Raw genomic sequence first — 24,510 nt, 5'->3', positions numbered from 1 at the left:
GATGATGATTACTGAAAATCTGATCTCATCATATAAAAGAAAAGGTTCTTCCAACCCCAAAGGATCAGCCACACACCCAGGTCCAATTATAACTTAGATCTTACCCAAAATACACGCTATAGCCAATTCTTATTCACTAAGCTATAATGTATTATAAAAGAAAAGAGAGAGAGTGCTGGTTAAAAGATCAATGTACAGACAGACTTGAATTCAATTCTTGAGGTTCAGGTACATAGCAGAGATGAGCTTGTAGTTGCCAAAAGTCCTTTTAGAAATAGTCCAGAGGTTAGAGTCCAATGTCCATATTCAGGGTGACTCCAGTCAGTGACTGGGGATCTCAATCCTTGTGGCTTAAGGTTTCCCCCTCTGGAAACCCAAAGCAGATCTGAGATGAAGCAGGATCGTGTCCCAGGGTTCTTCTACATTTCCAGCAGCCTTTTGGCCTGAGAAAACAATAGGCCTAACTCTCCTTCTCCCAAACATCCTGGCAATTAGCACTGGGTAATTTATCCATTAAACAGTTCAGATACAGGTTACCTCAACCTTCAAAGAGACATAGAGACAATGATACTATTTCCCTCAAGTATCATCATAAATGTTAATATTCCCTTTTTGATCTTTGAATTAAAGCTATAGCAATAGACAAGACTTGTTTGCTGACATCACAAGCCCTGAGCAAACATCTCCCCTTCTACCTCTAACAATGCAGACTTGCATTTCACAGCTCTATTCATTTACACATCTTCCTAACCAGTCTCTACAGTTCAGCCATGGGGCAGGTCAGTCGGTGAGTTAATTAACTCTTTCTGGCCCTGTCACCTTCCAATGAAATATTATATTACACTCATAACGTCACAGGAACCAAGGGAGATTCAGCCCAGGCATGACTCCCGCAGCATCTCCCCTCTCTGTGACCCCGTCTCTTCTCTGTGCCCCCTTCCCATGTCTGTGCCCCCACCCCCTCTCTGTGCCCCCCGTCTCTTCTCTCTGCCCCCACCCTCTCTGTGCCCCCACCCCATGTCTGTGCCCCCATCTCCTTTCTGTGCCCCCATCTCTTCTCTCTGCCCCCGCCCTCTCTGTGCCCCCCATGTCTGTGCCCCCACCCCCTGTCTGTGCCCTGTCTCCTTTCTGTGCCTCCCATCTCTTCTCTCTGCCCCTGCCCTCTCTGTGCCCCCCACCCCATGTCTGTGCCCCCTCCCTGTGCCCCCGGCCCCTCTCTGTGCCCCCCATGTATGTGCCTTCACCCCTCTCTGTCCCCTCATCCATCTCTGTGCCCCTCCACGTCTCTGACCGTGTCTCTCCCGTGCCCGCCAGGCCCCCGGACACGAGGCCCGTGGTGTGGAACCGCACGGTGCGAGCCTGCTGCGAGGGCTGGAGCGGGCCCCACTGCACCCAGGGTGAGGAGCCTGCCAGAGCCGGGCCCAGCGCGTTGGGCTGGGGCAGGCAGGGGCCAGGTTCAGGGTGGGGGGAGCTGGGCACAGGGTGTTGGGTTGGGGCAGGCGGGGGCTGGGTTCGGGGTGGTGAGATGGGCACAAGGTGTTGGGCTGGGGCAGGCGGGGGCTGGGTTCTGGGGGGGAACCGGGCACAGGGTGTCGGGCTGGGGCAGGTGGGGGCCGGGTTCGGGGTGGTGAGATGGGCACAGGGTGTTGGGCTGGGGCAGGCGGGGGCTGGGTTCTGGGGGGGAACCGGGCACAGGGTGTCGGGCTGGGGCAGGCGGGGGCCGGGTTCGGGGTGGTGAGATGGGCACATGGTGTCGGGCTGGGGCAGGCGGGGGCTGGGTTCAGGGGGAGCCGGGCACAGGGTGTCGGGCTAGGGCGGGCGGGGGCTGGGTTCAGGGGGAGGGGGGAGCCGGACACAGGGAGTTGGGCTGGGGCAGGAGGGGGCTGGGTTAAGGGAGGGGAGCTGGGTACAGGGTGTCGGGCTGGGGCAGGCGGGGGATGGGTTTGGGGGGGGGATGGGCACAAGGCGTTGGGCTGGGGCAGGCAAGGGCTGGGGTCAGGGGGGGAACCGGGCACAGGGAGTCGGGCTGGGGCAGGCGGGGGGCCGGGTTCGGGGGGGGGTGGGCACATGGTGTCGGGCTGGGGCAGGCGGGGGCCGGGTTCTGGGGGGGAACCGGGCACAAGGTGTTGGGCTGGGGCAGGCGGGGGCTGGGGTCAGGGCAGGAGCCGGGCACAGGGTGTTGGGCTGGGGCAGGCGGGGGCCGGGTTCTGGGGGGGAACCGGGCACAAGGCGTTGGGCTGGGGCAGGCGGGGGCCGGGTTCTGGGGGGGAACCGGGCACAAGGCGTTGGGCTGGGGCAGGCGGGGGCCGGGTTCGGGGGGGGAACCGGGCACAAGGCGTTGGGTTGGGGCAGGCGGGGGCCGGGTTCTGGGGGGGAACCGGGCACAAGGTGTTGGGTTGGAGCAGGCGGGGGCCGGGTGAGGGAGCCACGGGCTGAGCTGCCCTGCACCCTTGGGAACGGGCCCAGCACAACGCCGTTGTGATTAGCCCCCGTCCATGCGGCCCCACCCCCAGAGGGAGCCCTGAGGCCGCGCCAGGTGCCACAGGCAGGGGGAGCGTCTCCGGGCTCTGACATCTCTGTCGCCACCGGAGTCCTTTGGAGACGTAGGGAGGCTCCGGGGTCGTTGGGGGACAGCGGGGGCCCGATGGATCGTGACCCAGGGCCTGGGGCCTGGCCTCGTTGTCCCCTGACCGGTGTCTGTCGCTCTCCCCCAGGCGAGGGCTTCCCGGGGCTCTGCTTCTCCACGTGGCAGTGCCAGGCCGGCCTGGGCACCTGGAACCTGTCCCTGCTGAGCATGGCCGAGTGCTGCGGGCGCCCCTGGGGCCGCAGCTGGAAGAACACCTCCTCCGATCTCTGCCTCAGTTGCTCCGCCCTGCCCCTGCCAGGTGAGTGCTGGCTCCGGGGGCAAGGGGCACTGCCCTGCGTGCTCCTCCCATTGCCAGGCCCTGCTGCATCCACCTGGGGCAGTGCCCCTGGCCGCTGGCGACCCAGCCAGTCTGTGGGGCCATGGCAGCCCCCGGGAGAGGGCTGCTCCCAGCATGCCTTGCTCCCTGCCCCACAGGGGTGCTGAGGAGCGAGACCCTCACCCCCCCCGGGCAGCAGAGACCCTCAGGAGTGACCCCAGGGTGCCCCTGGCATGGTCTATTGCCCAGCCCTGGGCAGCTGAGCTCTGACCGACCCTCCCAGGGGGGCGAGTCGTAGTCCCCCACGCCAGGTCTCCCAGAGGCCAGTTACTGGGTGCCCCCCAGCCCATGCTGTCTCTCCTCGCCCCAAGGCAGCTCACAGTGGGTCCCGGTTCTGGAGTTCTGTGTGTGTCACCGGACCGGGACGTACCCGCTGGCTGATTGGTCCCCCTGTTCTTCCGCAGGGGACCTGCCGGCCCCCTTCCTCCTCCGGCCCTTGCCCCCCACGGCTCTGCTGGGCCTGCCCAGGCCTCGCCACCGCCTCTTCGCCACCTGCGTCACCTGGGCTGGCTTCCACTACCGCAGCTTTGATGGGAAACATTTCCACTTCCACGGGGACTGCACCTACAGCCTAGCCGCTGCCTCTGACGGCACTTGGGCCGTGGATATCTCCGGCAGCGGGACCTGCACACCACCGCACTGCCACCGGGTACGGGGTCTCGCCGGGGTCCTCTGGGACAGCAAGGGCCTCAGGCGGGGGTGGGGAGAGACGGGAAGAAAGGGAGAGGAGGTGAGAAAAGAGCAAGGAAGAATGTGACGGGTTCGGTCACAGAGACCCCCTTGGGACTGTCACCCAACGTGCTGAAGTTACCTCTGAGTCCATTTTCCCTGCTAGTTTGGGACTCCAGAACCCTGCCTTGTGGAGCCAGACACGCTAGCCTGCTACAACCCAGACCCAGGGTCCAGACCACACCCCCAAAGCTACAGGCTTAACTGAAAACAGCTTAGCAGGTTACCTGCCTCCAGCACCCAGACACCCAGTTCCCAATGGGATCCAAACCCCAAATAAATCTGTTTTACTCTGTAAAAAGCTTATACAGGGTAAACTCATAAATTGTTCGCCCTCTATATCACTGATAGACAGATATGCACAACTGTTTGCTCTCCCAGGTTTTAATCACTTACTCTGGGTTAATTAATAAACAAACGTGATTTCATTAAGTATAAAAGTAGGATTTAAGTGGTCTGAAGTAATAAGAGACAGAACAAAGTAAATTACCAAGCAAAATACAACAAAACACGCAAGTCTAAGCCTAATCCATCAAGAAACTGAATACAGGGAAATCTCACTCTCAGAGATGTTCCAATAAGCTTCTTTCAGAGACTAGACTCCTTCCTAGTCTGGGCCCGATCCTTTCCCCTGGTACAGTCCTTATTCCAGCTCAGGTGGTAACTAGGGGAATTCTCATATCTGCAGTCCCCTTTGTTCTGTTCCACCCCTTTTATAGCTTTGGCCCAAGGCAGGAATCTTTTATCTCTCTGGGTCCCCACCCCTCCTTCTAAATGGTAAAGTACCAGATTTAAGATGGATTCCAGCATCATGTGACATGGTCACATGTCCTGTGAGATGCCCCAGCCTCCATTCTTCCTGGGCTGGCCCACACATACACAGGAAGGCTTGCAAGTAAACAGCCATTTACAACCAATTGTCCTGGTTAATGGGAGCCATTAAGATTCTAAATCACCATTAATGGCCCACACTTTGCATAATTACAATAGGACCCCAGAGTTAAACTTTATATTTCTAGTTTCAGATACAAGAATGAGACATTCATACAAATAGGAGGAATATATTCAGTAGGTTACAACCTTTGTTATGATACCTTACAAGAGACCTTTTGCATAAAGCATATTCCAGTTACATCATATTTACCCTCATAAGCATGTTTCCATAAAACATATGGATGCAACGTCACAGAGAGAGAGAGCCAGAGGAGGGGATAGAGACGCACCGAGAGCGGGCTGGGGGTGGAGGGAGATGCCAGGGAGAACCCGGAAAGCAGATCGGGTGAGGAGGGGCTGGTGGAGGTCACCTACCCCCCTGCTCCGCAGAGCTTCAGGCCAGAAGGACCTCACAGGTCTGCCTGGCCTGAGCCCCACGGCTTGTGTCTGGCTAGAGCGTCTCTCGGGGAAGTAGCCAGTCTGATGGGCAGCCAGCGAGGGATGGAGACCCACACTGCCTGGGGAAGCTGGTCCCAGTGGCTCATCCCCACGCTGTTAAAGCCACGGGCCATGTTCCGCAGTCCCCCACTAGCTCTGCGTGCCCCTGAGCTGCCATCTCGCTCACTCCTCCCTGCCTCCCCCGCAGGCACTGCGCATGCTCTTTGGGCTGGACCTGGTCGTGGCGCAGGGCCGAAACGTCTCTGTGAACGGGGCTGAGGTGCTGGAGGGGGAGCCGCTCCTGCAGGACGGTGAGGGGGACAGAGAGCTCTATGGGGCCAGCACGCGGCACGCAGGGGCTTCTGATCTGCCCATCTGCCTGGCAGAGCCCTGGATACCCCAATGTCCTGGGCTCCCTGGGCTCTCCCCAGGCCTGTCTGTCTCCAGATGCTTGGTGCTCAGCTCCCCTGACACCTACTGGGGTCCACCTGTGCCCAGTGCCCGGGCAGAGCTGGTGGGAGGAGAGGTCTAGCAGGGCTCAGGGAGCCTGGGACTGGCTGCATGGGCCCCAGGGGGGGACTGCTAGGGCCATGGGGCAAGTTAGGAGGAATGGGATGGAATTAAGGGACACACAGAGCACCTAGGCCATGTCCGGGCGGGAGCAGCCCGACAGTCCATCACCCAGGGCTCTGACCAGACCAGCCCTGGGGCTCCCAGCCCCTCCTGGAGATGATCCCACCGCTGGCTCCATCTCCCTGGTAGGGAGGCCCCGACATGCAACCCATGCGCCCATTGCTCAGACCCGCCCCGTCTCTCTGGGCCCCGGCCGGCAGCCAGGCCCGTGGCTCTGCTGAGCTGCCCCGCACTCTTCCGCCGCAGGGATCAGTGTCCGGTGGCTTGGTGACTTTGTCTTTGTGGAGAGCGGCCTGGGCGTGCGGGTCAAGTCTGACGGGCGCGACACAGTGTATGTGACGGTCAGCGGGGAGCTGCGGGGCACTACACGTGGGCTCTGCGGGCTGTACAATGACGACCCTGCCGGTGAGTGCAGACCTGCGGAGGCAACCCGCCCTGCTCAGAGCGTGGGGCCGGACCCCCTGCCTACTGCGCACTGCCCCCAACCCACCCTGCTCAGAGTGTGGGGCCGGGCCCCTGCCGACTGCAGCCCGCCCCTGAGCTGCCATCTCGCTCACTCCTCCCTGCCCCCAACCCGCCCTGCTCACCGCGTGGGGCTGGGCTCTCTGCCGACTACGCCCTTCCCCGGGTACCCGAGACAATTCCATCTTCGCTAGCCCTGCTGGGAGTGTGTCTCCCTCACAGCACTCAGCCCCCCTGCTAGGGCAAGGGACATTCCCGTCCCCTGCATCCCCATAGCGGGGCCCCTGCCCTGGTGCAGCAGGATCCAATCTGCCATCCTCCGGCCCTGCTGGGTGAGGGGCCCCCAGCTCGCTCCAGGGGACGGGACGGTCCTTGCACCCCTGAGGCTCTTCTCTCCTGGGCCTGCCTGTGTCTTGGTGACAGTGCCCCCCAAACAAGCCCTCCCACTGCCCGTGCGTCTCCCCTGGGGCAGAGCAGGGAGTGGACACCAGAGCCTGTTCCCCGCTTGGGCTGGTGAGCGTGGGGTGAGAACTGAGGCTGGAGGTCTGGCAGCGGGGGTGTCCCCCTTCTCATGCCCACCCACCAGCAGGGGCGGTTTCCTCTCCCCACATCCCAGCACCTGTTTTGCTTGCAGATGACTTCCTGCGGGCAGGAGGGGATGTGGCCACCTTCGCCGCCAGCTTCGGGAATTCCTGGAAGGTTCCGGATGCCAGCCCAGAGGTACTGGGGAGGGGCCCTGCTGCCGTCCTCTCCCACGGCTCAGAGGGAGGGGGAAGGCGTGACACCCCCCGGGGCTCCGCTAGTGCCCAGAGCCCTTTGCCCCCGTGCAGCGTGTTCCTGACCCTGGCAGGAGCAGCCCAAGCTGCGGTGTTTGCGGCGGCCGGTGGAGATGCTTCTCCCGCACAGGAGCAATGCGTGCTCAGAAGGGGGAGTGCCCGGGGGCTGCATGGGGTGAGCTGGGGGGGCTCCCCCGTGCGGCTCTGGGGGGCGCTGGGCTGAGGATGGGGGTGCTCCCCACCATGCAGCTCTAGGGGACGCTGGGCTGATGGCTGGGGCTGGGGGTGCTCCCCCCCATGTGGCTCTGGGGGGCGTTGGGCTGATGGCCGAGGCTGGGGTGCTCTCCCCATGCGGCTCTGGGGGGCGCTGGGCTGATGGCTGAGGCTGGGGGTGCTCCACGCCGTGCAGCTCTAGGGGGCACTGGGCTGATGGCTGAGGCTGGGGGTGCCCCCCCGTGTGGCTCTGGGAGGCGTTGGGCTGATGGCTGGGGGTGCTCCCCCTGTGCGGCTCTGGGGGGCGCTGGGCTGATGGCCGAGGCTGGGGGTGCCCCGCCGTGCCGCTCTGGGGGGCGCTGGGCTGATGGCCGAGGCTGGGGGTGCTCCTCCCATGCGGCTCCGGGGGGCGCTGGGCTGATGGCTGGGGGTGCTCCTCCCATGCGGCTCCGGGGGGCGCTGGGCTGATGGCTGGGGCTGGGGGTGCTCCTCCCATGCGGCTCCGGGGGGCGCTGGGCTGATGGCTGGGGCTGGGGGTGCTCCTCCCATGCGGCTCCGGGGGGCGCTGGGCTGATGGCTGGAGCTGGGGGTGCTCCTCCCATGCGGCTCCGGGGGGCGCTGGGCTGATGGCTGGGGCTGGGGGTGCTCTGGCACTGATGGGGTTTCTGCTCTGCCCGGGTGCAGCTCCCGTGCCAGGACGCGGCAGAGGCGGGACACAGCTGTGACGTCGCGGAGGCCAGCGCCGTGAGGCAGGAGGCGGAGGCCGTGTGCCGGAAGCTGCTGGCCAGCCCCTTCAGCCAGTGCCACTCTGAGGTCAGGGGACGGCAGTACCCACCCCCCGGCGGGCAGCCGGGGGCACAGACGCCTCCTGTGCCCCCTGGCACTCGCTGACGCGGCCTCTCTCCCGGCAGGTGGACCCGGGCGGATTCTACGAGGCCTGCATGTACGCGTCCTGCCAGCATGGGGACGCGGGGGCCGGGCGGCGGGAGGCCGTCTGTGCCACCTTTGCCAGCTATGCCCGCGACTGCGCCCAGCAGCACGTCTACATCGACTGGCGGAGGCCCGGGTTCTGCGGTAGGGGCCAGTGCGCTCCCCGGCGGGCAACTCCACTGCCGGGCCCACTCCGGCACCACGGACCCCTTCCCCCCCGCTCTGCCCCCCGCCCTCACGCATGCCACCTGCCACAGACCCCACGCCCTCCCCTCGCACCTTGGTCCGATCCAGCCCTGGGTCCCCACATACCCACACCCTCACGCCCAGGTTCACCCCCTGCATGCTCAGGAGACGCTCAGCCGCCCAGGCTGCCCACCCGTGAACGCCCTGGGCTGGAAGGGCCTGGTGCGTGTGTAGGAGGCAGGGAATGGGGCTGCCCTCTCGTGGCGAGGCCCATGGGTAAGAGACCCACTACCCCGTCAGCGGGGAGCAGCTCCTCTCACTCTGGCATTGCAGCCTGCGTGTGGGGAGCAGCAGCCCCCCGGGGCTCTCCTGGCGTCTCCCCACATGTGCTCCTCTGACGTGGGCGACAGGGCAGACGTGCTCCCTGGGAGCCCGCGCCCAGCTGCCCGGCAGAGGGGGCACTGCCAGCCCGGGCCTGAGGTGCCGTGTGTCTGCCCCGCAGAGAAGCAGTGTGGCCAGGGGAAGCAGTACTCGGACTGCGTGTCCTCGTGCCCGGCCAGTTGTGCCGCCGTGGGCACCGGCGAGGAGGGGCACTGCCGGGACGAGTGCGTGAGTGGCTGCGAGTGCCCGCCGGGCCTCTACCTGGAGGGGGGGGCCTGCGTCCCTGAGGGCGACTGCCCCTGCTACCACCGTCGCCAGAAGTACGCCCCGGGGCAGAGCATCCGGCAGCGGTGCAACCAGTGGTGAGGAACACCCCCATCCCCTCTGCCAGCTGGGCACTAGTGTGGGCACCGGGGAGGGGCAGCCCCTGGGTAACCCCCAGCCAGCCTGAGCCCCTGCCCTGCACTGCCAAGGTGGGCTCGTCTCTGCTCTGCCTGGGGCAGCTGCTGGCGCCGTCCCGTGCCAGGCTGGAGTGTGGCGATCTGCGGGGACGGCCCGGGCTCCGCGGGCCCCTCAGTGATGGAGCGGGGCGGAGGCCCCGTCTCACAGCTCAGCCAGCCCAAGGTCCCACCCCGCCCGAGGGGAGGACAGCATTGTGTGGGGAGACCCCACCTCCTGGGGAATCACTGGGGGCCCTTCTCCCTCGCCCAGGCAGCTGCACCCCACTTTCCCATACAGCGACACCCCGGGTATGTCCCCAGCTCCTGTGGGGTACCGCCCGTGAGCTGCAGAGGAGACCCACGGAGAATCAGCCCCGGGGGGGGGGGGGGCAGTGACTGAGCAAAGCTACTTGAGTGGAACCAGAGAGACGGGTGGCAGCTGGAACATGACACCCCGGGAGCTGCTGGGGACCCCTGGGTGGGAGCCCAGGCTGAGCCACACCAGGCTGGAGAGTTCCCTCCTGGAGATGCCCCCGTCCCTGTCCAGCGGGCCCAGGCACCAGCAGCAATGTCCCAGAGTGCATGCCGTGGCCCAGCGTACGGCAGGGGGCCCAGCCAGCCATGGTGACCCTGTGCCCCTCTCTCACCCCTGTCCCTGCAGCACGTGCCAGGGTGGGCGCTGGCACTGCTCACAGGACAAGTGCTCGGCCGAGTGTGCTGTGATCGGGGACCCGCACTACGTGACCTTCGACCAGAAGCGCTACTCCTTCCACGGCGTCTGCGAGTACATCCTGGTGCAGGTGAGGGGCCAGGCTGCCGGGGGAGGGGGGATCTGGTGCCTGGGGAGCTGCCGTGGGGCCTGGGGAGCCAGGGGAGGGGGATCTGGTGCCCGGGGAGCTGCCGTGGGACCTGGGGGGCCAGGCTGCTGGAGGAGGGAGGAATCTGGTGCCCGGGGAGCTGCCGTGGGGCCTGGGGGAGGGGGATCTGGTGCCCTGGGAGCTGCCGTGGGACCTGGGGGGCCAGGCTGCTGGGGGAGGGAGGAATCTGGTGCCCGGGGAGCTGCCGTGGGGCCTGGGGGAGGGGGATCTGGTGCCCTGGGAGCTGCCGTGGAACCTGGGGGTGAGGGTGAGGGGTGATCTGGTGCCCTGGGAGCTATCATGGGGCTGGGGAGCCAGGCTGCCAGGGGGAGGGGGGATCTGGAGCCCTGGGAGCTGCCGTGGGGCTGCGGAGCCACGCAGGGAGTGCCCGGTGTGCTGGGCAGGAAGTGAATCCCAAGGCATGCGGAGCCTGGCCACTCAGTGTTGGTGCAGCTCTGGAGAGACCCTCTAATAACAAACCAGTGCAGAGCCCCTCGCCCACAGCCCAGCCCACGCAGTGCCCTCGAGAGCGGCAGGCAGGTCCCATCCCCCTCGGCCAGGGGTGCGTGGCAGGGAAGGGCTGGGGAGCCGCCCTGGGGGCGCGTCGCTGGCCCTCACAGGCTGGGGGACCGTTGCCTGGCAGGACTTTGTGGACTGGAAGCTGCTGATCACGGCGGAGAAGGTGGCGTGTGGGAGCCAAGGGGCCGTGAGCTGCCTCCGGGCCCTCACGGTGACTGCGCACAGGACGTCCGCCCGGCTCCGCACCACAGGTCAGCTGGGGCTGCGCCGGCAGGGGGAGCGGCTGGCACAGGGGTTTCCCCAAGAACTGAAATTGGGGGGTGTTCAAATTTACGGGGGGGTGTCAGGGCCGATGGGATATATAACAGTGATATGAATAAAGTAAATGTTTTGTTAGGATAATGCAAATTTAACATAAGGATAATGCAAGTTACACCAAAACACATAACAGGTCTAGATTTCTAAAAAAAATATACATTTTAAAAAAAATGTATTTAATTTAAATTGTCTTTTGAAAAGTAAGCCCTCATGGGATAAGAGGGAAATCCTCTCATGGATCAGTAACGGGTTAAAAGATGGGAAACAAAGGGTAAGAATAAATGATCAGTTTTCAGAATGGAGAGAGATAAATAGTGGTGTCCCTGAGGGGTCAGTACCGGGACCATTACTGTTCAACATACTCATAAATGATCTGGAAAAAGGGGTAAACAGTGAGGTGGCAAAATTTGCAGATGATACAAAACTACTGAAGATAGTTAAGACCCAGGCAGACTGCGAAGAGTTACAAAGGGACCTCACAAAACTGGGTGACTGGGCAACAAAATGGCAGATGAAATTCAATGTTGATAAATGCAAAGTAATGCACATTGGAAAACATAATCCCAACTATACATATACAATGATGGGTCTAAATTAGCTGTTCTCACTGAAGAAAATGATCTTGGCGTCATTGTGGATAGTTCTCTGAAAATATCCACTCAATGTGCAGCGGCAGTCAAAAAAGTGAAGAGAATGTTGGGAATCATTAGGAAAGAGATAGATAATAAGACCGAAAATATCATATTGCCTCTATATAAATCCATGGTACACCCACATCTTGAACAGTGTGTGCAGATGTGGTCACCCCATCCCAAAAAAGATATATTGGACTTGGAAAAGGTACAGAGATGGGCAACTAAAATGATTAGGGGTATGAAACAGGAGGAGAGATTAAAATGACTGGGAATTTTCAGCTTAGAAAAGAGATGACTAAGGCGGGATATGATAGAAGTCTATAAAATCTTGACTGGTGTGAAGAAAGTGAATAAGGAAGTGTTATTTACTCCTTCACATAACACAAGAACTAGCAGTCACCCAATGAAATTAATAGGCAGCAGGTTTAAAAAAAACAAAAGGAAGTACTTCTTCACACAACGTAAGTCAACCCGTGGAACTCTTTGCTGTGAAGACCAAAAATATAACAGGATTAAAAAAAGAACTAGATAAATTCCTGGAGACTAGGTCCATCAGTGGCTATTAGCCAGGATGGGGAGGGATGCAACACCATGCTCTGAGTGTCCCTAGCCTGTTTGCCAGAAGCTGGAAATGGACAACAGGGGATGGATCACTTGATGATCACCTGTTCTGTTCATTCCCTCTGAAGCACCTGGCATTGGCCACTGTCAGAAGACAGGATACTGGGCTAGATGGACCATTGGTCTGACCCAGTATGATCATTCTTATGTACAAATTAATTATAATAATTAAAATGTTTAGTACAGAAACTCCCCAACATAACGACCTCTCAAGATAGCAACGATGTGAGATAACAACCTTGGCAAATAATGCATTTTACAAATCTTGGCCTACTAGGAAACATATTTATATAAGTTTCCATTCCCAGGCACAAATCTAGCATTCTGGAGCAAAGTCACTAAAATAGAGTCCAACAATCAAATGTTTATTTAACGTGTCCCTCCCTTTTCCCTCCACCGCACCGCACTCACTGGTGTTGTCCTTGGTCAGTGGAGACTCAGAGTTCAGAGGTCACGTGAGTTCACCTCCCAGGTGGGGGGCAAGAAGGCACCTTGCTCGTTCCTCCAGCTGCTCACTGTTCGTTCTGGCCACTGTTTGTTGTGTTTGTTGTGCCACCGTTCACTCCACCACCCTGTTGCCAGTGGCCCTGTGCCATCACCTTCTGCTGCCACCTGCCACTGTGACCTCTGCGAGTTGGTCTCTTGAGGTTTCACCAGCTCTCAGTGATTTCAGCTGAGCTCTCGGGGCGGGGAGAACCTCGCTGCTAGTGATGACTGGGCCGTCCCTTCCACAGAAACACTGTCCCCACAGCAGGACTAAGCACTTAGCCCTGATTATCAGTGAGTTCAGCTGCAGTGGTCACTTAACAGAACAAAAGACTATCTATGGAGCCTCAACAGCTCTGTCTTTAACCAGTGGAGAGGGACAGGTCCCCACCCTCTCTCTTGATGCCCTCAATCAGCACAGGCTAAGTACAGTTCTACTGCCCTTTACTCAGACAATACGAACAACAACATTTCATCCCCCCCCCCTCCCCGCATTCAAGTGATTTGTAACCCAACCCCAGCCAAAATCTATCCCTTGGGCGACACAGCTCTGTTTGCTGGGTAGGTAGATTAGGTGTGAATGTAAACACAATCTGGTCCTGAAGCCGTTCCCCCCAGCCCCAGCTCATCACTAGCTGTCAGGGAGAGTCAGTTAGACTTCGCTTACAAATCATCATTTGGCCAACGTCACCGGAATGAATGCACCGACATTGTCATAAAAACAACAGCTGTAGAAGGAAGCTAGTCTATGCTCATACTTTTCAAATCTATGATACTTTTTCAGATACACGTATTTGATCATACACTGTATGTGCTTTTAAAGTGTGTATTAATGTTTCAATTTCAATTCAAATTTCCTAACAGTCACTAAATTGGCATGTAACTAGTTCACAAAACTGGGGGGTGTTGGGGAAATTCAGGGGGGTGTAGGGAAATCACTGGGGTGGCAGCCCCTTGCAGAGACGGGCAGCCTGGAGGGATCAGGGGATTGCAGGAAATGGGGCACCGGCTCCAATCCGGCCTCAGGTTGGGGGGGCTGGCTGGCGTGGGGCTGGCTCTGATCTGCCCAGGGCGGTGCGGGGGAGAAGCTGGCAGGTGGTGGGTCAGGGAGTGGGGTCGGGGGCCTCTTTCTCTGTCCAGTTCTCCCTTGCCCCCCTCCTCTCCCATCTCCTCTCTGGCCCTTTCCTGCTGCAGGGGATGTGGCCGTGAACGGGCAGGAGGTGGCCCTGCCCTTTGCCAGCGCTGACCTGAGCATCCGACGGGCCTCGTCCTCCTTCCTGCTGCTCCAGGCCTTCGGGGCCCATGTGCTGTGGGGGCTGGAGCTGCCCACCGCCTACATCACCCTGCAGCCCGGCTTTGCCGGCAAGGTGAGCCCAGCACGCTCCTGCTGCCCCCCGGGAGAGTCCACGGCTCTGAGTACCGGGAGCGGGACCCGAAGCCTCCCAGGCCCGGTCTCCAGTGACTGGCATCGCAGACCCCGGGGTGAGGGAGGTGGTGGGTCTTAGCCCCATGCCCGGCAGAACAAGAGTCCACGTCCCCACAGCCCCCCGCAGGCCTGGCACCAGCCGGCCTCCCTGCTGCATGTGGGGAGGGGGAGCTCCCTGGCTGCCCCCCAGCCCCTTGGGGTTCTGGGCTGGCACCCTCACCCCCCTCCCCCGGCAGGTGCGAGGCCTGTGCGGCACCTACAACTGGAACCAGCAGGACGAGTTCACCACCCCCGCCGGGGACGTGGAGCCCAGCGTCGCCGCCTTCGCAAACAAGTTCCGGGCGTCGAGCGAGTGCCCCACGCTCGGCTCCTTCGCCTTCGACCCCTGCGGCACCTACGCCCAGCACAGGGAGTTCGCCGAGGTCGCCTGCGCCGTCCTGCACGGCTCGGCCTTTCAGGTACCCCCCCCCGGCGGAACCCCTGAGACCGCGGTGCCGGGCACCGGATCTGGGGGGGTGCGGATCCAGGAGTGTTCGCCGTGTGCCTCTGGCACGGGTGTGGGCCTGTCTGGGGTGTGTCTGCCCTGAGGAACCCTGGTCACCCCATGTCTGTGTCACGTGTGTCACGTGTCACGGGACTGGCCCTCTCCACGTGTGGCTGTTCGCACATGCGCTGTCCGTGTGCCCGTGCATCTGTGGGGCTGGTTTCTGAAGTGCCCCCTCGTGCTCTGCCCCCAGCAGAGGCCCCCGCAATGGAAGGGCCTGGAGCCCGGGTGGCTGCTCCGAGCCCCTGGGTGACGCACCCCCTGCCCTGTCCCACAGCCCTGCCACGACCTGGTGGAGCGGGAGCCCTACTACCAGCTCTGCCTCTACGACGTGTGCGGCTGCGCGGCCGGCGGGGACTGTCTGTGCAGCGCCCTGGCCGCCTACGCCAGGCAGTGCGCCCAGGAGGGGACGCCGGTGCCCTGGAGGAACCAGACCTTCTGCGGTGGGTGACGGCCTGGGCGCGTGTCTGGGGAGGGGAGCCCTGCCTGGCTGGGTGGGACAGCCTAACCGGGGCAACACGGACGGAGGATGGGGCTGGGTTATGGGGAATGGGCAGGGGGCTGGCACTGAAGAACAGACAGAGCTGGGGGATGGGCTCAGGAGAAGGGGATGGGTGGGGGATGGGCACTGGAGAAGGGTCGGGGGAAGGGATGGCCACTGGAGGTGGGGTGGGGGATGAGTGCTGGAGATGGGGTGGGGGATGAGTGCTGGAGATGGGGTGGGGGATGAGTGCTGGAGAAGGGGCAGGGGAAGGGATGAGTGGGGGATGGGCACTGGAGAAGGGGCAGGGGAAGGGATGAGTGGGGGATGGGCACTGGAGAAGGGGCAGGGGAAGGGATGGGCACTGGAGATGGGGTGGGGGATGGGCGCTGGAGAAGGGGTGGGCTCTGGAGAAGGGTCGGGGGAAGGGATGACTGGGGGATGGGCTCTGGAGAAGGGTCGGGGGAAGGGATGAGTGGGGGATGGGCGCTGGAGATGGGGCGGGGGAAGGGATGGGCACTGGAGATGGGGTGGGGGATGGGCGCTGGAGAAGGGGCGGGGGAGGGGATGGACGGGGGATGGGCTCTGGAGGATTGGGGTTGGGGAACGGGGCAGGTCTCTCTGTGAGGAAGTTGGAGGTTCCTGCACTAAGGCCCCTGCCCCCCTCTCCCTCTCCCCACAGCGGTGCCGTGCAGCGGGGGGCAGGTCTACCAGGAGTGCAGCGCCCCCTGCAGGAAGAGCTGTGCCGAGCTGCGCCTGGGGGAGGCCAGCTCCTGCCAGGCCCTGGCGCTGTGCGTGGCCGGCTGTACCTGCCCCGAGGGACTGGTGCTGGACGACAGCGGGCAGTGCGTCCCGCCGGGCATGTGCCCCTGCGAGCACGGGGGGGAGACCTACCCGCCCGGCAGCACAATCCACCGGAGCTGCAATGCCTGGTGCGTAGCCCTGCCCCCTCCCCACTGCGCTGGGCATGGAGGGGGCCGCACCGCGGAGCCGCCTGCCCCAGCACCTCCCGCCGAGCTGGTGGGGAAGGCTATGGGCCCAGCTCCCCAGCACGGCCCGTGGCTCTGCGCCACCGAGTCAGTGCCAGGGGAGAGACGTCTTGCGGCTGCCAGCAGCCCAGTCCCACCAGCACCCAGCCCCGAGCGGGACGTGGAGACTGGCTGGCTCAGGGGGGCGGGGAATGGGACACGGGGCCTTTCCCTGCTGGGGGGCGCTGGCTCCCATCCGGCCCCAGGGCAGGGACTGGTTCAGGGGGGTGGGGAATGGGACATGGGGCCTTTCCCCGCTAGGGGGCGCTGGCTCCCATCCGGCCCCAGGGCAGGAACTGGCTCAGGGGGGCGGGGAATGGGACATGGGGCCTTTCCCTGCTAGGGGGCACCGGTTCCCATCCAGCCCCAGGGCAGGGACTGACTGGCTGGCTCAGGGGGGTGGGGAATAGGACATGGGGCCTTTCCCTGCTAGGGGGCACCGGTTCCCATCCAGCCCCAGGGCAGGGACTGGCTGGCTCAGGGGGGCGGGAATGGCACACCGGCCCAAGTCAGACTGTAACTTGCTGTCCGGTGGTCCCTGTGGGAAAACCCTCCAGCACAGCAGGCTCGAACTGCCCCAGCAGAGAGCACAGGCAGACAGGGCCGAGGGCCTGCCCTTCCCTCTGCCCCTAGACGGGACCCCTGTGGGCAGGGCTGCCGCCGGTGCTCAGGGGTGGGGGGAGAGGAACCCAAACCGCCTGCAGCTGCTATTGCAAGGAGCCATGCCGGTGCCTCTGGGGCCCGATCCTTCCCCCTCAGGATAGGAGTAACTCCTGCTGCCATCCCTGGGGGCTGCTTGTATCCTGCCGTGGGAGAACCTGGCCCCTGCAGGCTAGTCATAGCGTGTGCACATGCGGAACTCACTGCCACAGGATCCGGCGAAGGGCGAGGACTTAGCGGCATTCAGAGCTGGGTTAGAGCTTGCTGAGAGAGAGGCCCGCAGGGATGCGCTGGGCCAGTGTTCCCAGGGCGGCAGCCCTCGTGTGTCGGGGCCGGAGCTGCTCCCCAGCTGGGGGGAGGAAGGAATGGTCCCCGTGCACCGTGTGGGGAGAGGAGGGCAGGAGAGCCGTGATTGGGGGGATGGGGGGCGCCCTGCTCTCTCCCCTCAGATTGGGTGAGGTGGTGGTAGGAGATGTCTGATGAAATCACCCTATGGCCTGTTTCTGATGGCACCACAGGATAGGTTGATTTCATTGAATGTCTCTGCCACATGACGCCGGCTCTCGCCCTACACCTGGCCTCAGCCACAGACCGTCCACCACGCTCCGGGAGGGGCCTGGCCCCGGGGGGTGCACACAGCAGGGAACCCCAACCCCCGGCAGGGGAGTCCAGGGAGCCTGGCAGCTGCCTGGCTGGGCCCTTCTGCCAGCCTGTGACTGGGATCTCACCAGCTGTCACGGAGAGTGGGGGAGTCAGGGCCCTGCACCCCTATCTGGGATCCCCCGGGACTCTCAGCCAGCCAGTAACACGGAAGGTTCATTGGACAGTAGGAACGCAGGCTACAGCAGAGCTTGTAGGTACAACCAGGACCCCTCAGTCAAGTCCTTCTGGGGGGTTCAGGGAGCTTAGACCCCAGCCTGGGGGTTCCCTGCGTTGCACCACCCAGCCCAAACTGGAACTAAAACCTCCTCCAGGAGCTCTCTCCCCCTCCCCCCAGCTCCTCCTCTCCTTTGTTCAGTCTCCCGGGCAGAAGGTGTCACTTCTCCCACCCCCTCCTGGCTCAGGTTACAGCTCAGGGATCTTCCTTCCCATCCCCAATGCAACCCCCCTGCAACGTTCCCAGGTGAAATCCGCCCGCTCCCTGCTCTGCTCCCTGCTCCGTCACACCAGCTAAGGAGGGTAGAGCCAGGTCACTACTTGGAAGGGAGATCTCCTGGGGGCTGCAGGGAGTGGCGCTCTCCCCTTAGTCAGTGTGTGATGCAGGGGCTCGGTAGGGGTGCTGGGGAGTGGGGCGGGGGCTTGGCAGGGGGCTCTGGGCCATGGGGAGTGGGGTGGGGGCTCGGCGGGAGGCGCTGGGCCGTGGGGAGCGGGGCGGGGGCTCGGCAGGGGGCGCTGGGGAGCGGGGTGGGGGCTCGGCGGGAGGCGCTGGGCCGTGGGGAGTGGGGCGGGGGCTCGGCAGGGGCCGCTGGGGAGCGGGGTGGGGGCTCGGCGGGAGGCACTGGGCCGTGGGGAGTGGGGCGGGGGCTCGGCAGGGGGCGCTGGGGAGTGGGGTGGGGGCTCGGCAGGAGGCACTGGGCCGTGGGGAGTGGGGCGGGGGCTCGGCAGGGGGCTCTGGGCCGTGGGGAATGGGGTGGGGGCTCGGCGGGGGGCGCTGGGGAGCGGGGCGGGGGCTCAGCAGGGGGCGCTGGGCCACGGGGCAGGGGCGCAGTGGGGGGCGCTGGGCTGCAGGGAGCAGGGCGGGGGCTCAGCGGGAGGCGCTCTCCCCTCAGTCAGTGCTGCCCATGCTGTGCTAGGGGCGCTGTGCTGCCCTTAGGGACCCCCAGCGCTTTTTGGGATGGCGAGAGGACCGGCTGGCTCCCAGGAGCGCAGGGCAGAGGGGGCCCGGTCACCTGACCTGGGTCAGGGGTATGAAGGGTGACCCCCGGTCCTGTGGCCGGGGCTGGGCTGCCCTGACTCCGGTGGCTCTGGTGACACCCTATAGAGCCTGCGAAGGGCAGGGGGACCCCAGCGGCTGTGAGGTGCCCACGGGGTGCATTACCGGGACTTGTGGGCTGCCCCACTCCTGAACCAGTGCTTGGGGACGTGCCCGTTCCAGGGCGGCGCTGAGTCTCATGGGACCTGGGCTGGATTTGTGCGGGGCGCTGCCGTGCTCTAGCTGGGAACCTGGGGGGACGCGCAGGGCCATGCAGGGGCACGAGCGGAGAGTTGGTTTTCACGTAGGAGCCGCCGGAGTGCATCAGTCTGGTGTCCTGCACCGAGTGTGGCCAGTCCCAGCTGTGTCCGGGGTGGTGCCAGGACCCCCCAGTGGGCCGGGCGTGAGGAACGCTTCCCCCTAAAGCCTCCATCCGCCGTGGAGGGTTTGATCCCTTCCCTTCGGTCTCCGGGCGGGCGGGCGGGTCGCTGCGGGTGGGCGTTCCCCTTACCCGTGGCCCTGCCTTGCAGCGTCTGCGTGAACGGGCTCTGGAACTGCACTGACGACAGCTGCCCCGAAGCCGCCTTCTGCCCCGGGGAGCTGGTCTACGCCTACGGGTCCTGCCTGCGCACCTGCGCCACTGCCGAGGGCAACCTGAGCTGCCCGGGGCTCTCTGCCGGCTGCGTCTGCCCGTCAGGCACCGTCCTCCTCGTGAGTCTCTCGTCCCCCCCCAGGCTCTGCCCCAGCCTGTGAGCAGTGGGCCAGGCACGAGGGTGGGGGGGGGGGCAGTCATGGACACCGGGCTCGGGGCTGCGCCCCCAGCTTTGGGACGGTCTCTGGGAGGCTCCTTCACTGGGCCAGCTCCCCAAGAGGTCCCGCTCTGCCTCCAGGGTGAGCCACGCGGCCTCACCGCCCCCTAGACTGGCCCTCTGGGCCTGCAGCCCCCCCTCCCCCGTGAGCTCTGAGCAGCGAGTCCCCCGGAGACGCCCCTGAGGGAGACTCGGCCGCTCGCAGGAATCAGGGCCCCTTGCCCAGCCCCGGCAGGGACACTGCCAGCACGGGCACAGCCGGGTTCAGTCGTTAGCGGGCGCCCGGCCTAGGGGTCTTAGGGCAGCCCGGGGCAATGAAGGGCGAAGCAGGGTCCATCCTGGCCAGCCCCGAGCCCAGCCCCGAGCCCAGCCCGGCTGTGGGGAACCCTGGGGTCCGGATCCGTCTGTCTGTGCGGCCTCGTTGGTCAGACTCCAGGTGAGAGCCCCGACTGCTTCCCGCAGCCCCATGTAACCCCCCTCCCGCCCTCCCAGCCCTGGGTTCTCCGCCGGGGATCCTTGTCCAGCCCCCCTGCAGAGCCGGGGGGGTGGGGAGAGTCTGGCTCCCACTGGGTCTTGGTTGCTAGGTGTCAATATCCGGGCAATTGGATTTGCCGTTGTCTTCTCAGGAGCTCCACTGAGATGGGGACCAGGCCCAACCAGCAAGGGACACCCACAGCCCCTCCCCCCCCCGCCCCACTGGTAACAAAGCTGCACACAGGGGAAACTGAGGCACACATGGGCGCTCAGAAACATGACAAAGCATTCCCATGTTGTGGCGGAGCCGGGGGCAGAGGCAGAGGCTGAGCCCCTTGGGCAGGGGAGTCGCCGGGGAAGAGGAAATCTTTCACCTCCAGACACCTGGGTTGACCCCCAGCTTGGGCTCGAGCCAGAGAGGAGGTGGGCTGGATCCCCCCTTCCCCTCGCAGACCTGCCCAACCCAGAGCGAGCTGGGCCACCCCCACCCTGCCCTGGTCTCCTGGGAGCTCTGGGGCCTCGAGGCCATTCTCAGGCTCCCCTTCCTCCTCCCAGAACGAGCGCTGCGTCTCCCCGGATGAGTGTCCCTGCCACCATAACGGGAGGCTGTACCAGCCCAACGACACCATCGCCAAGGACTGCAACACCTGGTAAGGGCACCCAAGCATCCGACGGCCCAGCCTCTCCTGGCTGGCGGCCCTGACCGGGGGTTGCCATGTGGAGCGGGCGGGAGGTGGTGTGGGGCTGGTGTGGGGGGCAGGGCTGGGGCTCGCGCAGGGCTAAGGAGCGAAGTGGGATGTGCCAGAGCTGTGCCTAGGGCTGGGGGTGCTGGCAGGATCTGGAGTGGTGGCAGGGCCCAGGGCTGGGGGTGCTGGTGGTGCCCAGGGCTGGGGGTGCTAGCAGTGCCCGGGGTTGGAGGTGCTGGTGATGTCCAGGGTGCTGGCAATGCCCAGGGTGCTGGCGGTGCCCAGGGCTGGGGGGCTGGCGATGCCCAGGGTGCAGGCAGTGCCCAGGGCTGGGGGTGCTGGCGATGCCCAGGGCTGGAGGTTCTGGGGTGCCCAGGGTGCTGGGGATGCCCAGGGTGCTGGCGGTGACCAGGGCTGTGGGTGCTGGTGGTGACCAGGGCTGTGGGTGCTGGCGATGCCCAGGGTGCTGGCAGTGCCCAGGGCTGGGGGTGCTGGGGATGCCCAGGGTGCTGGCGGTGACCAGGGCTGGGGTGCTGGCGATGCCCAGGGTGCTGGCGGTGCCCAGGGCTGGGGGTGCTGGGGATGCCCAGGGTGCAGGCAGTGCCCAGGGCTGGGGGTGCTGGCGATGCCCAGGGTGCTGGTGGTGCCCAGGGCTGGGGGTGCTGGCGATGCCCAGGGTGCTGGCGGTGACCAGGGCTGGGGGTGCTGGCGATGCCCAGGGTGCTGGCGGTGCCCAGGGCTGGGGGTGCTGGCGATGCCCAGGGTGCTGGCGGTGACCAGGGTGCTGGCAGTGCCCAGGGCTGGGGGTGCTGGCGATGCCCAGGGTGCTGGCGATGCCCAGGGTGCAGGCGGTGCCCGGGTATGCAGGGTGGCTGAGCCCCGACACCCCTCTCCTTTGCTGTGCAGCGTGTGCCAGAGCCGTCGCTGGCAGTGCAGCAGCCACCACTGCGCGGGCACCTGCCGTGGCCACGGGAGACCCGCACTACGTCACCTTCGACGGGCGGCCCTTCTCCTTCCTGGGGGACTGCGAGTACGTCCTGGCACGCGAGGGCAGCGGCCTCTTCACCGTCACCTCCGAGAACGTGCCCTGCGGCACCAGCGGCGTCACCTGCACCAAGTCGGTGGTGGTGGTGATCGGGAACACCGTCGTGCACCTGCTAAGAGGTGGGGAGCGGGGGCAGAGCCATGAACCGTTCCAGGAGACGTGAGCACGAGGGTCCCGGCTGGCCCCTGGGCAGGCCAGGCCAGAGCCAGGCTCTCCAGGCCAGTGTGTCCCAGCAAGTAGCAGCTTGCGGGTTCCCAGGCCAGGCTCAGTTCGTGTCTCTCATTGGGGCCCCTCTGCACTGGCTCCCTGCCCAGCTGCTGCTGCTGCCCCACAAGCCCCACGCGGACCTGCACCCGCCGGCTGGCAGCCACAGCCGGCTCCACACGCGGCTCTGCAGGTGGGTCCTGCGCTGCTTCTGTGCGTCCGGCTAAGGCCTCTCTCAGCAGCCATGCGGGCGCTGCTTCCAGCCACTGGAGTCCGGCCACCTCCTGGCAGGGCTCAAACCAGGACCCTGCCCCTCGCCTGGCCTGGAGGAATGGGGTGTGCACTGAGGAGGGAGGGGATGGGAGTTGTAAGTTCCCTGCTTAGCAGAGCCATCAGAGTGCAGTGTATTGTATTGTATTGTGTTGCAGTGCAGTGTGATGCATCACAGTGTTGTGTGGTGCATTCCACCATTGCATTGCAGTGTGGTGTGCTACATTATACAGAACTGCAGTGCGGTGCATTGAATTATATTGCAGTGTGGTGTGTTACTGTAACAATGCTGCCTCGGGTGGGACACTTCTGAGAGTATCAATTCAGGACAAATTGCTTAACACAGGGCAGTTACAGCTCAAGGCTGGGGTCCTTTGCACACCCAGGCAAACCAAACCAGCCCGACAGAGAAGACTTCAGTCTCACCCCACTGGCTAACCGCAAGTCACACAAGCAATTCCCTCAGACACTCCAGTTTCCCAGTATTACCACCAGTGCCACTCGTTATGGGGACAAATGGTTATGAAAACCAATACCCCAGTAAAAGAAAAAAGGTTCTCCTGATCCCAAAGGACCAAGCCCCAGACCCAGGTCAAATGATAACTTAGATCTGACCCAAAATACACACTATAGCCAATTCTTATTAACTAAACTAAAATTTATTAAAAAGAAAAGAGAGAGAGTGTTGGTTAAAAGATCAATCTACAGACAGACTTGAATTCAATTCTTGAGGTTCAGATACACAGCAGAGATGAGCTTGTAGTTGCCAAAAGTCCTTTTAGAAATAGTCCAGAGGTTATAGTCCAATGTCCATATTCAGGGTGGCTCCAGTCAGTGACTGGGGATCTCAATCCTTAGGGCTTAAGGTTTCCCCCTCTTGAAACCCAAAGCAGACCTGAGATAAAACAGGATACTGTCCAGGGTTCTTATACATTTCCTGCAGCCTTTTGGCCTGAGAAAACAATAGGCTTAACTCTCCTTCTCCCAAACATCCTGGCAATTAGCACAGGGTAATTTATCCATTAAACAGTTCAGATACAGGTTACCACAACCTTCAAAGAGACATAAAGACAATAATACCATTGCACTCAAGTGTCTTCATAAATGTTAATATTCCCTTTTTGATCTTTGAATCAAAGCTGTAGCAATAGACAAGACTTGTTTGCTGACATCACAAGCCCTGAGCACACATCTCCCCTTCTACCTCTAACAATGCAGACTTGCATTTCACAGCTCTATTCATTTACAGATCTTCCTAACCATGAGTTCAGTCATGGGTCAGGTCAGTCTGTGAGTTAATTAACTCTTTCCGGCCCCGTGTCACCTTTCAATGAGATATTATATTACATTCATAACGTCACAGATACATTGCGTTGCATCGCAGGGCAGTGCGATGTGGTGTGTTGCATCATAGAATGGTGCGGTGCATTGCATCGCATCATGGGTTGGTGCCTTACGTTGCATTGCAAAGCGGTGCATTGCGGTGCGTTGCATTGCAGGGCATGGCGTTGCATTGCATCTGAGGGTAGGTCTACACTACCCGGTAGTTCGGCGGCAAGCAAATCGAACTTCTGGGTTCGACTTATCGTGTCTTGTCTGGACGAGATAAGTTGAACCCGGAAGTGCTCGCCGTCGACTGCGGCGGCGAGAGGAGTACCGCAAAGTCGACGGGGGAGCCTGCCTGCCGCGTGTGGACTGAGGTAGGTTCGAACTAAGGTACTTCGAATTTCAGCTACGTTATTCACGTAGCTGAAGTTGCGTACCTTAGTTCGAATTGGGGGGTTAGTGTAGACCTGCCCACAGAGTGGTGTGGTGCATTGCATCATGGGGCAGCGCAGTGCCGCATGGTGCCGTGCGTTGTTCTGCACCGTGCAGTATTTCCCAGGCTGTGACCTGTGCAGGGCCCTGCGGCTGGCGGGGAGCTCCCCAGACACTGACTGTCCCGCTACGCTCTGATTTTCTACCTGTGACCAGGAAAGGACGTGACAGTGAACGGAGTCTCAGTGCGGCCCCCAAAGACCTACAGCGGGAATGGCCTGACCCTGGAGCGAGCTGGCGTCTTTCTCATCCTCATCTCCCAGCTGGGGCTCAGCGTGCTCTGGGACGGAGGGTGAGGCCCTGCCAGGCGGAGGAGGCGGGTCCTTGCCAGGCGGAGGGGGCGGGGGCCCTGCCAGGCGGAGGGGGGCGGGTCCTTGCCAGGCCGAGGGGGGCAGGGCCCTGCCAGGCCGAGGGAGCGGGTCCTTGCCAGGCGGAGGGGGTGGGTCCTTGCCAGGCCGAGGGGGGCAGGGCCCTGCCAGGCCGAGGGAGCGGGGTCCTTGCCAGGCGGAGGGGGTGGGTCCTTGCCAGGCCGAGGGGGCAGGGCCCTGCCAGGCCGAGGGAGCGGGTCCTTGCCAGGCGGAGGGGGGTGGGTCCTTGCCAGGCCGAGGGGGCGGGGACTCTGCAGGTGGGACA

At 63.0% G+C, this 24,510-nt stretch overlaps 1 protein-coding gene across 1 annotated transcript in view; it reads left to right on the top strand.

The window, feature by feature from the left end:
- LOC101930988 (SCO-spondin) overlaps positions 1-24,510 on the top strand; it is a 121,619-nt gene that overhangs the window by 1,464 nt on the left and 95,645 nt on the right. Inside the window, 20 exon segments of the mRNA XM_065582380.1 lie at positions 1,315-1,397; positions 2,715-2,885; positions 3,368-3,612; positions 5,272-5,374; positions 5,943-6,101; positions 6,793-6,878; positions 7,832-7,960; positions 8,059-8,221; positions 8,766-9,006; positions 9,746-9,884; positions 10,585-10,711; positions 13,715-13,887; positions 14,183-14,404; positions 14,768-14,933; positions 15,654-15,903; positions 19,102-19,282; positions 20,410-20,504; positions 21,447-21,501; positions 21,503-21,704; positions 24,034-24,174. Coding sequence (XP_065438452.1) covers positions 1,315-1,397; positions 2,715-2,885; positions 3,368-3,612; positions 5,272-5,374; positions 5,943-6,101; positions 6,793-6,878; positions 7,832-7,960; positions 8,059-8,221; positions 8,766-9,006; positions 9,746-9,884; positions 10,585-10,711; positions 13,715-13,887; positions 14,183-14,404; positions 14,768-14,933; positions 15,654-15,903; positions 19,102-19,282; positions 20,410-20,504; positions 21,447-21,501; positions 21,503-21,704; positions 24,034-24,174 — 3,131 coding nt within the window.

The sequence above is a fragment of the Chrysemys picta genome, chromosome 2 (assembly GCF_011386835.1).
Source record: "Chrysemys picta bellii isolate R12L10 chromosome 2, ASM1138683v2, whole genome shotgun sequence".
Classification (NCBI taxonomy): Eukaryota; Metazoa; Chordata; order Testudines; family Emydidae; genus Chrysemys; species Chrysemys picta.
This window is presented reverse-complemented; position numbering and strand designations above follow the sequence as displayed.